The sequence below is a fragment of the Camelus ferus genome, chromosome 11 (assembly GCF_009834535.1).
Source record: "Camelus ferus isolate YT-003-E chromosome 11, BCGSAC_Cfer_1.0, whole genome shotgun sequence".
In the NCBI taxonomy this organism is placed as follows: domain Eukaryota; kingdom Metazoa; phylum Chordata; class Mammalia; order Artiodactyla; family Camelidae; genus Camelus; species Camelus ferus.
In genome coordinates, this window is record NC_045706.1 from 38,145,932 (window position 1) to 38,158,558 (window position 12,627).

At 33.4% G+C, this 12,627-nt stretch overlaps 1 protein-coding gene across 1 annotated transcript in view; it reads right to left on the reverse strand.

Moving 5' to 3' along the window:
- Window positions 1-12,627, reverse strand: part of PCDH15 (protocadherin related 15) — a 1,335,438-nt gene that overhangs the window by 231,710 nt on the left and 1,091,101 nt on the right. Inside the window, exons 17-18 of the mRNA XM_032491427.1 lie at window positions 1,751-1,885; window positions 46-195 (exon numbers count right to left, since the gene is read on the reverse strand). Of these exons, the coding sequence (XP_032347318.1) occupies window positions 46-195; window positions 1,751-1,885 (285 nt within the window). The remainder of the gene's footprint in view (window positions 1-45; window positions 196-1,750; window positions 1,886-12,627) is intronic.

Below are 12,627 nucleotides of genomic sequence, written 5' to 3' on the forward strand. Positions count from 1 at the left end.
GAAATAACTGTTTTGAATATATCCATATAATGCATAGGTAGTTACCTGTATGACACTGTCCCCAGGGTTCATATCTGTGTAAACACAGATATCATAGGATATTTCAGGGAAGGTTGGCGTGTTATCATTTGCATCCATCACCCGAATATTGACAATAACTGGCTCGCTTTCTTGTACTCCATCAAATGCTGTTATCTTTGGGGGTAGAAAAACATATTTAATAGAGAAGTCACATGGGCATAAGCAGTATAGAATTCACTGTTCAATTTAAGAAGTTTTTGATATGTAATTTATAGTTCTAAAAAGGCACTAAAGTGTTTTGTTGATAAAAGAAAGAAATAAAACCATAATAGTACATGTAATCAAAGTGTTTCAATATGCTAAGAAGTAATTCTGGAGAATTCAGCTTTATTTTTAATGTATTCAATTCTAAGCACATTTTAAATAAGCTGATATGCAGCATGTCTTAGAAGACTGAATTGGGCCAATAGCATTGCTAATTCTTAGGAGTTAACTACTACTTAAACTTTAAAAAAATTAATAGGAAAATAGTCTCTACTTTTACATATTTTTGTACACAATGCAATAGTTGCTTTTACAGCCAACATGCTTATACCAGTCAAGAAAGTAGGTGCCCTGCATACGTAATAACATTTTCTTGTAACACACAAAATCACAGTTTTTAAAGGACCACTAGCCTTAGTTAACAGTGATATCTTAATTATATTACCAACTTTTAAAGAAGATCTCACCAAAAATGTCAGTGCTACAACACTATCATGCTTGTTCCGAGTGACTTCTAAAATCCACTCTGTATCTAAAATTTAACTGTGGACTTTAGGTGTTCTTGAAGTTCTCGTTCTGCTGTGTGACCTTTTCTGGAAAGAACTCCTATATAAGTTCCATTACCTGTACTTTTCTATCAGCTCATTTTTCTGTTATATTTGAATAAAATCTAGTTCAGGAATTTGGATACTAACTCCCATTTTACCTCTATTCACCTATCAACCCTACTAGTCATATAGTATATATTTCTGTCTCATGGTAACTATTAACATCACAGCTTAAATAATCCTCTCTCTCTTTCTCTCTAGCTCTTGATACTTTTCCCTTGATTAACCTAAACTAGGATTTCTCCATCTTAGTACTATTGACATTTTGGGCAGATAATTTGTGTTGGGGGGTCTGTTCTGTGTTTCATAAGAGGTCAAGCAGCATGCCAACAGCACCTCTTCATAGAAGTAACAACCAAAAATGTCACCAGAAATTGCAAAGTGGCTCTGGGGAAGGGCGGGATGAGGGTGATGGTGGTACAGGATCATCCCCAGGGAGAACCACTGGCCTAGCCCTATGACAAAATTTAAAATGCAATAACAAAAATTAATTAGTTAATTAGTTAATGTTAGAAAATAATTCTTTACTTTGTTGATTCCAGTTTATAATGTCTCAATTTAAGTCTATCATGAGTGGATGGTGAGGAATGAGATTCCCATCTTCTTGTTCTCAGCTCAAAATTTATTTTTCTTCTGTTGGAAAAAAAAATGGTAGTAAAACTACACAAACTTAGGAACACAAAACAGAGAAAATGCATGTGAAGAAATTATTACTGATATTCTCTATGCTATTGCTTGAAAATACTGCCTTTTTCCTTTCAAATCATTGACCTTTTCAGTTTTAAGCAGACATCTCTTTCTCATGCATACATATATATACTTACATATATATATAGACACATATAAAATCACTTTACCGAAAAGGTGTAAGTTTGCTGTTCTTCTCTGTCCACCGGTTGCAGTAAGGTGAGGTAGCGAGTGATACCAGTCTGCGTGACGGTGAAGACTGAGGTGTAATCATTTAGAAAAAGGTGAAGCTCTGGGTCTTTTGTCTTTAAAAAAAAAAAAACATTATTTTAAATGTTAAGTAAATAATGCAGCTTTTAGTTCATTACCTAGAAAGTAATTTTTCAAGTTTATTACAAATATACATAACTGTATTAAGAATTTCTAAAGAAAAGAGACTTAACTAGATACTTAGTCATAATCGCACTAAACTACCCAAAGACAATTACTCATTTTGTGGCAAACAAGACACTTAAATAAGTACTAGTATAATTAATGTGAATAAAGGGACAATAGTAGGAAGAAGAATAAAATAGAAAAAAGTCCAAATGGATACATTCTTATTGATTATTTATCAATATTTTCCAGAACTTCACTCGACTCAAGAAATAAGAAACAAACGCATGAATAGGAAATTGGAGCCCAGAATTTTAGCTGTAGAATTTTACAATTACTTCATTTGTTACTATAAATTGCACATATGCATATTACTATCCTGTTCTCATGTTTAATGTAAAATAGAAATAAAATTGGTTATGTATAATTCATTGCCTATAAATAGTGTGCTTGTTGTTTCTTATTTTAATGCTGTAAAGACTCTCCAAGGGGAAACACAATATTTATTTTAATTAAAATTGCAAATGATTAGATATAAAATATACGAATTGACCACATGTGTCTGATAAAAGGGTTTAGGAAAAAATGATATATACACAAAAAAGGAAGGGATTGAAAAAGTTCAAAACAGAGGTAATTAATGAGGCACTGAAAATCCTTCACAATCTTACTGCCATCCCTGAAAGATAAGATATTAATCTCTGCAATTCAGAGAAAGAACAAAGACAAAATAGGAAGGCTTGGATTGGTGTCTGCACAGTGAAACAGGAAGGCCAGGCAAATTAAAAGCAGAACACTGACAGGGTGGACTACCAGGAAGGCTATGAAAAATAGGAACAGGGATGAAAGAGGGAGGTAAGGCGTTTTACAGATTATGGCAACTTTTAAAATATTACGGTATGAAATGTGATTTAATATCACAGATTATTTTTCTGAGTTTGATAATCAAAGGCTGAGGGCATTGTTTTGAAAAAAAATTAGAACTCACATCTTAAAAATTTCTATGTAAATGTGAGAAAGTTGAAATACACATGACTGTATTAAAAAGTGGCCGTGATTTGATTCACAAGATACTTTAAACTATGAATCTGCTTACAGTTTCAGTATGTGTATATTTCAAATAACTTTGAAATGAAAGGTTTCATTTGAATTTGACACAAGTTCTGTATTTGCAATATCTCATTAGGAGATATTATTTAGCTATATTATGGTAGCTTCTATGTCCATGATTTTGATATGAGGTCAGTGTGATACATTTATCCGGGAACAATAAAAAAAATAATATTATAGATGATCATTTCTTTGGTCCATTTGTTATAAAATAATCATAGTTGTTAAGCATTGTAAAAAGTCAAGAGGCTTTACACTAATATTTTCCAAGAGGCATTTCAGCTGTTTTGATTTCAGTGTCATGATCCCAAATGCTCAGCATGGCTAGGAAATGGGGTATTTTGTTTAATCAAACATGTTAGTTAATAAAAAGTTAAATGAATTATTTTAAACAGTAAATTATAAAATCTATATTAAAAATGTATTTTTGAACCACACTTTAGGGATGCTTCTTATTTTGTTGTACTTTAGAGCCAATTGCAATGAAATTCAATTATTTTTTAATAATCACAAATGTTAGCATGCAGTTTCAATTAATAAAAAATTATCATAAGTACAGGTGCCTGCCCTTTTTTAGCATTTATCCTTTATTTTACTTATCAAGGTAAAATCACTAGGCTTTTAAATTCATGTATTTTTTTCTGAGTGTACCAACGATGGTGCCAATGAACACAGCATCCTTTCCTCATATGTTCACACTACAAGTAATCTGAGCTGAGCAAGTTTTGCTATGTGATTTGCTTACCAAATATTTACTTCTTACCCTTGGTTCAAATCCTTCAATCATTCTCTACTTCCTTTATAACTAATCCTCTCTCAATTTCTTTTCTTCCTTTACACTGCAGCCTCTGTTAGTAAATTTGTTAGGTATATTCATTCATATACTCACCACAGACTTAAAGTTGTTTTTTTTTTTAATGTCAGGTATTGTGATAGTGAAATACTGCAATGAGTGCTGGGTTGTAAACCAGTGTATAGATATGTGACTGTTGTATAACATAATTGTGTCACAAACCACAGAGTTTATTTTACCAGTTTATGAAAGCAACAAGATTTTCATTGTCAAGTGCTTCCCATTTGAAGATGACACACAACCAGGACTTCATAAGCAGACTTTCCTATTTGATAATCAGAAACATTAAAGACCTTTTGACAATTTAATTATTTCTACTTCAAGTCCTTTTATAGTAACTAACTAAAGACTAAAATAACATTTCCCAGATTGTTTTATACAAAAAAAAACGTTAGCATTGTACATGGCACATTACAGCTCATTCTAATTTGTCCAGTTAATTTCCAATTAAAATAAAAATTTTGAAGTGCATTAATATTTAAAATAGTAACTTTTTAATTTCTAGATTCACCATGCTATTGGTGAATGCTTGGGTATTTAAGTATAAGAATTTAAGAAGGCAGATTTGGAAATGTTCAGCCAATTATCACTCAAAGTTTAATAACTGAGAGGTATTTATAAGGATGTTACTAGTTTCAGGTGTGGTGTATTATAAGTTTAAATGGAAGATAATTCTTTATTATTCTAATAGGGAGAGTAGATTTTACACAGTCCTTGTGTCTATAAATTTATTTAAAATACTAGTTTTCTAAATCAATATGTACACAAAGGGCTAATTAATATAACAATCTTTCTCCACCAATATAAGATAATAATATTTTATTCTAAATTATACATCAATATATACTAAAAGTATAGCATATTACTTCATTGATTTGTGTAGTTTTTTCTGGGAGGGTAAAATAAACTCTGATATTCACTCACAGAACAGAAAAAAAAGAATGCAAAAGTAAACACATAAACAAATGCAAAGGGAAAATAACACATGAATGTAAAATTTTGAGATCCAATCACCTAGAAGAAATATGTTCAAATATGACAGTCTATTGAATTTGAAACCAATTTTGGGTCCAATGAGAATCAAAATATGATATCACACACACAGTATATTATATGCATCCTCATATATATGCACATACAACACAGAAATATATATGTTCACATATATAAGCATACTTAAGTGCATATATATAGATTACAAAGCATAACAAGAAAATGACAAAAAATTTAATCTCATCTGCCTATTTGAATTACTTGACAGTAGTTCTCTGAAGTACCTTGTTCAAAAGGGTTTGACCTCAAGGTTAGAATCTTTCTGAAAGAATGTGGTGATGAATTATTAATGTTTCATGAGCTAAAAAAGTTTTAAAAATAATCTTTAAGTTTACATGCAGTTTGGATTCTACTCAATTTCATACTACTATAACTGATAATATAATTTAAATAAATTTGAATTAGATGTATATTTAATAGTTTTAGGTCTGTATAAGTGATAGTGAAATAATTGCCTGTTTTTTTAAGCAGAAAGGAAAAAGAGCAAGGAAATGAACCACAGCAATCAACAAAAGAATAAACACAAATTAACACCTAATACCTACAGGAACTCCACCAGGTGGAACCTATATGCAAATTAAACATTAAATTAAAAAATATAAATATAAATGACCACAAATATACATATGGCATACAAATGTACACTAGTAAAAAACCATGAACCAATCAAAACCATTTTCCAGTATATTTAAATCAACAACTTTCTCCAAAATGTATTTTTTCCTTAGTGTTCTGACATATCGTACTATATATATGACAGCATAACAATATTCATACAGCATGTAAGGACATTATATCTTTAAGGGGGTATTGTATTAAATTTCAAAAATACCTTTATTTTGAAACAGTAACACTATCCAGGGATAGAATATAAAAGTGAACGACTGTTTCTCTACAAGCCAAATGAATAACCCCTGTTGATTATTATTCACTGTTTTGTTTTGTTTTTTATACACCCAGAACTAAGTAGTCAACTTTCAGTGGTTCTGCCACTGAAAACCTGATGGTTTCAGACATGCCTCTTGTGAATTACCTGCTCTACCTATATCCTGGGCTATTTTGAAACTATGATGTAAGAATGGTTGGAAAAACATGAAGGTGATTCATATATAATATATATATATAGAGAGAGACATCTATATATCTATAGGAAAGGAACGTTAGTACAAATGTTTTTGTTTACTTTTTTCAGTTTTACTGCTACCCTTAAGATTCCTTCTGACTCAAAATCAGCACTATTAATAATACCATGAACCACAAATCTCTGCTACTATTTCTAAAATTTTGTCTTACTTCCTACTGAACTGAAGAAAGAAAACAACTTAATTTTTGGACAAACAGATTCAAGTCTGTCTTTTTGACATTTGCCCTGTGACACAGCTGTTCTCTCCAGGACCAACTCCTACCGTGACAACTTCTCTTTTCATGCCTGGTGCTTTATCTCCATTTCTGTTGTTAATACCTGTATGAGCTGATGTGTCTTTGTCATTGTTCTTAAATCCTTTATCCCTAGGCTGATTAATGTCACTAATTCTGACACAAAAACTGCTAGAGTTTACCACGTAGTAAAACTCTCGCTTACAAACTAAAAGGGCCTTGAAGTTTTCTTTTGTTAATACAGATCTTAAAATAACGTATCAATATATATTTTACTTTTTAAAAATAAACAATACTTCGCCTGGAAAAAAATATGATTCATAAGGACATAAATTCACCTTCAAACATATTAATGACTAATCCAAAGATTTATTCTGTGTGCTGGCAAATGGAAGACAGGAATAAGAAATAGTGATTGAGTTACAAGAATGCTAGTTTCAGCTCAATATGATGAAGAACTTTCTAGGAATCAGTTGTCCAAACATGGAATGGGCCATATTGTAAAACAGTTAATTCTATCTCGCTGAAATTATTGATGCATGTGTCAGACATCCTCATTCCTTTACTCATGCCTGAACTGATTAGTTCATTAAACAATCACCAGAACTAAGATCTTGGAACTGTGTTAGATCTTCAGGATACAAAAGTTATTAAGATCTAGGACCTATCCTCCAGGGATTTAAATTCAATGAGGGGAAAAGACACATACAATGATGAAAGTATAGTGTTAGAGAAATGCACCAAAAAGAGACAGGCAACTCAACTGAGAGAATGCTTAGTCTAGAAAAGATTCTTAAATGAGGGGATGCCTGAGCTGAATTCCAAACATACGTTATCTCAGCCAGCTTGTGTAATGGAAGATGAAAGGTTTCAAAACAGAAAATTTAACAAAGGTAATGAGATAAGCAGTAGTTTGGCATAATGTGAGAAACTACTAGTTGCTAAATGTAATAGGTGAATCAGGAAGTTTCAGAAATGAGGCTGCATAAATGTTCAGGTATCAAGTAATAGAAAGCCATGCACATGAGCTTGAAATGTCTTCTGCAGGAAGTTACAAAAGTGTATTAGGCAGAGCGTGATATAGTCAGATTTGAGCTTCTGAAAAAGTCACTCTAGTGGCTGAGTGAAAGATGGAACTGAGCAAGAAAAATGGAAACAAGATCAGGAAGCAATTCTGATAAAAGACAAATGACATTGTGGAGAGAAGAAAAGAGAGTCAAGAAACATTCAGAGGACAAAATAGGAAGGATTTAAAGATTTCTTAGTTGCCATGAGTAAACAAAAGTCAAGGATGACGCCTACGTTTCAAGCTTGAGTGGAGTAATGAAGTGTTACATCAATTCCTGAAGAACAGATTTTAAGAGAACATTTCTCATAGTAGAGGAGGTTGTATTAAACTGTGTTTAATATTCTATGGACTTAATTAAAGTACAGATATACTGAAGTTGTATATGATATTTTAGAAAATTTTATCACCAGGGATTAGATATACTTGTTCACTTTCTAAACACCTAATGACAATTATTCACTGCAGATAATTTTAGAAAGAGGATGGATCTAAATAATAAACAAATGGCCAGATATGCATTGTTTAATTATTTGACATTTCTATGAAACATTAATTATGCTACTTTCCATGTACGTCACATCATCTAAGGGAAGTTTTCTCTCCCTCCCCACCCCCACTAGCTCCAGTGAAGAAGCAGGCCAAGGCAGCAGTGAATGCTGCCATAAATACATTTTTGGATCATAGGCATTTGAACAGAAGGTGCCAACAGGTGAATATAAGGCTCACAGTATTATACAGCTATCACATAGTCAAATGAATATGAAACCCAGGGCTATCTAACTCCAAAGCACAAACTCTTAAGGACCACAGTGTGCTGCCCACCCCTTGGAAACATTCAGAGTATTTTAACAGGCTAACTGAATTGCAAATCTCCAAGAGCTAAATTCTAAGTAGTGTTTCCCACCCAGGCGCTCACGCCACTCCAACTCAGCAATTCCTTGAAGTTTCACTGTTCTTTAAAAAGTCCCTTAGGACACAATTTTAACGTCTGTAATTTTAAAGTGAGTGACAGTCCAGAAAAGTTAGAATGTACGCAAGCAAGCATAGGGCTTACTATGCAACAACTAAATAATATAAATACACCAAGAAAGTACAAATACATAAATTTTGCTATTATGGAAAAACTAAAACTACATTTTTTCCCTCAAGATTTAGCTCATGCTAACCACTGTGTTCATGAAGGTGTGACTTAAACTGTTATAAATTTCCAAATTGACTAGTCACTGCTTAAAGTATGATTATGCATGCAAACTGAAAAAATGAAATAAAATCCACACAAAATTTGTGGGATATCACCAGTCTTATAAAATTTATTACCGTTGCCTGGATAAAACTTATTAAGGTGACTCTGTGAATTTTCTAGGCAGTATTCACTAAATGTCCTGTGACTCATTAAACCCATTAAACTTCAGGAGATCCCTAAACCCCTTGGTCTGGGATGTGAAAAGATGTATATGCACTTTCCGAGGAAGAAAGTCTATATAGTATTACCACGGTCAGACTACAGTCAGACTATATAAAATAGAGGTTCTGTCTAGACTAGTAATTAAAATCGATGACTTTATTTTCCATAGACCTTGGCTAAGGTCCAACTTCAACATTTACTAACTCTGTGATCAGACTAAGGCATTTAAAATTGCTTCAGTTTCCCTTTCTGTAATATGAGAAATAGCATCCACTATGTTTGCTGTGAGATTTAAGGGAATTAATGCAAGTTAGCATTTACTATGTTGTCTGGCAGATATTAAGAACTCAGTGTAGTCTTCCTGACAGAAAATAAACAAGGCACAGAGAAATTAAATAATACAATAGAAAAACTAGATTTGCTGGATATTTTCACAGCATTACACGCCCCCAAAATAGGATATACATTCTTTTCAAGTGCACATGGAACATTTTCCAGGATTGATCATGTACTTGGGCACAAAAGAAACCTCAACAATTTTAAGAAGATAGAAATTATCTCAAGCATCTTTACTGACCACAATGCCATGAAACTGGAAATCAACAACAGAGAAACAAAGGAGAAAAAAAGGAAAGCATGGAGATTAAACAATATGTTATTGAAAAAACAATGGGTCAATGAGGAAATCAAAGCTGAAATTAAAACATACCTTGAGACAAATGACAATGAAAGCACAACCACTCAAAATCTATGGGACACAGAAAAGGCAGTGCTAAGAGGAAAGTTTATAGCGATACAGGCCTTCCTCAAAAAAGAAGAACAATCTCAAATAAACAATTTAACCCACCACCTGAATGAATTAGGAAAAGAAGAACAAAAAGCCCCAAAAGGCAGCAGAAGGAAGGAAATAATAAAGATCAGGGAGGAAATAAATACAATAGAGATTAAAAAGACCATAGAAAAAATCAACCAAACCAAAAGCTGGTTTTTTGAAAAAGTAAATAAAATCAACAAACCTCTGGCCAAACTCACAAAGAAGAAAAAAGAGAGAGCACAAATTAGCAAAATAAGAAAGGAAAATGGAGAAATTACAACAAATAAAATAGAAATATAGAATATTATACGAGAATATTATGAAAAACTATATGCAACCAAACTGGATAACCTAGAGGAGATGGACAAGTTTCTGGAAACATACTGTCCACCAAGACTGAATCAAGAAGAAATTGATGACTTGAACAATCCGATCACTAGAAAGGAAACAGAAATAGCAATTAAAAACTTCCCTACAAATAAAAGTCCAGGACTGGACGGCTTCACCGGGGAATTCTACCAAACATACAAAGAAGAACTCATACCAGTCCTTCTCAAACTCTTCCAGACGATTGAAAAGGAGGGAATACTCCCAAACTTATTCTATGAAGCCACCATCACCCTGCTACCAAAACCAGGCAAAGACACTACAAAAAAAGAGAATTATAGGCCAATATCAATGATGAACATAGACGCCAAAATCCTCACCAAAATTTTAGCAAATAGAATCCAACAACACATAAAAAAGATTATACATCATGATCAAGTGGGGTTCATCCCAGGGACACAAGGGTGGTTTAACATACGCAAATCAATCAATGTAATACATCACATCAACAAGAGAAAGGGAAATGGTCATCTCAAAGATGCAGAAAAAGCATTCGATAAAATTCAACACCCATTTATGATCAAACTCTAGCCAAAGTGGGTATAGAAGGAACATATCTCAACATAATAAAAGCTATATATGACAAACCTACAGCCAGCATAATACTCAATGGTGAAAAACTCAAAAGCTTCCCACTAAAATCTGGGACAAGGATGCCCACTATCACCACTCCTATTCAACATAGTCCTGGAAGTCCTAGCCACAGCAGTCAGGCAAGAGAGAGAAATAAAAGGGATCCAAATTGGAAAAGAAGAGGTAAAAGTGTCACTATATGCCGACGACATGTTACTATATATAGAAAACACTAAAAGGTCCACACAAAAACTACTAGAGCTGATTGAAGAATTCAGCAAGGTAGCAGGTTACAAAATTAACGTTCAAAAATCAGTTGCATTTCTTTACACTAACGATGAATCAACAGAAAAAGAAAGTAAAGAAACAATCCCCTTTAAAATAGCACCCAAAGTAATAAAATATCTGGGAATAAATCTAAGCAAGGAGGTGAAAGAATTATACACAGAAAACTGTAAACCATTGATGAAGGAAATGAAAGAAGACTTTAAAAAATGGAAAGATACCCCATGCTCTTGGATTGGAAAAATCAATATTGTTAAAATGGTCACACTGCCCAAGGCAATCTACAGATTTAATGCAATCCCTATCCAATTACCTAGGACATATTTCACAGAACTAGAACAAATCGTAATAAAATTTGTATGGAACCATCAAAGACCTAGAATTGCCAAAGCATTACTGAAGAGAAAGAGGCTGGAGGAATAACTCTCCCAGACTTCAGACAATACTATAGAGCTACAGTCATCAAGGCAGCATGGTATTGGTACCAAAACAGACATATAGACCAATGGAACAGAATAGAGAGCCCAGAAATGAACCCACAAACTTTTGGCCATCTAATGTTCGACAAAGGAGGCAAGAATATACAATGGAATAAAGACAGTCTCTTCAGCAAATGGTCTTGGGAAAACTGGACAGCAGCATGTAAAACAATGAAGCTAGAACACTCCGTTACATCATATACAAAAATCAACTCAAAATGGATCAAAGACTTAAACAAGACAAGATACAATAAACCTCCTAGAGGAAAACATAGGCAAAACATTATCTGACATACATTTCAAAAATGTTCTCCTAGAAGAAATAAAAGCAACAACAAACAAATGGGACCTAATGAAACTTACAAGCTTCTGCACAGCAAAGGAAACCATAAGTAAAACAAGAAGACAACCTACGGAATAGGAGAAAATTTTTGCAAATGAAACCGACAAAGGCTTGATCTCCAGAATATATAAGCAGCTCATATGATTCAATAAGAAAAAAATAAACAACCCAATCCAAAAATGGGCAGAAGACCTAAACAAGCAATTCTCCAAGGAAGAAATACAAATGATCAAAACGCACATGAAAAAATGCTCAATATCACTAATTATCAGAGAAATGCAAATCAAAACTACAATGAGGTACCACCTCACACCAGTCAGAATGGCCGTCATTCAAAAATCCACAAATGACAAATGCTGGAGAGGCTGTGGAGAAAGGGGAACCCTCCCACACTGCTGGTGGGAATCCATTTGGTGCAGCCACTGTGGAAAACAGTGTGGAGATTTCTCAAAAGACTAGAAATAGACTTACCATATGACCCAGGAATCCCACTCCTGGGCTTGTATCCAGAAGGAACCCTACTTCAGGATGACACCTGCACCCCAATGTTCATAGCAGCACTATTTACAATAGCCAAAACATGGAAACAGCCTAAATGTCCATCAACAGGTGACTGGATAAAGAAGAGGTGGTATATTTATACAATGGAATACTACTCAGCCATAAAAACCGAGAACATAATGCCATTTGCAGCAACATGGATGCTCCTGGAGAATGTCATTCTAAGTGAAGTAAGCCAGAAAGAGAAAGAAAAATACCATATGAGATCGCTCATATGTGGAATCTAAAAAACAAAAACAAAAACAAACAAACAAACAAAAACAAAGCGTAAATACAGGACAGAAATAGACTCAAAGACATAGAATACAGACTTGTGGTTGCCAGGGGGGTGAAAGGTGGGAAAGGGTAGACTGGGATTTCAAA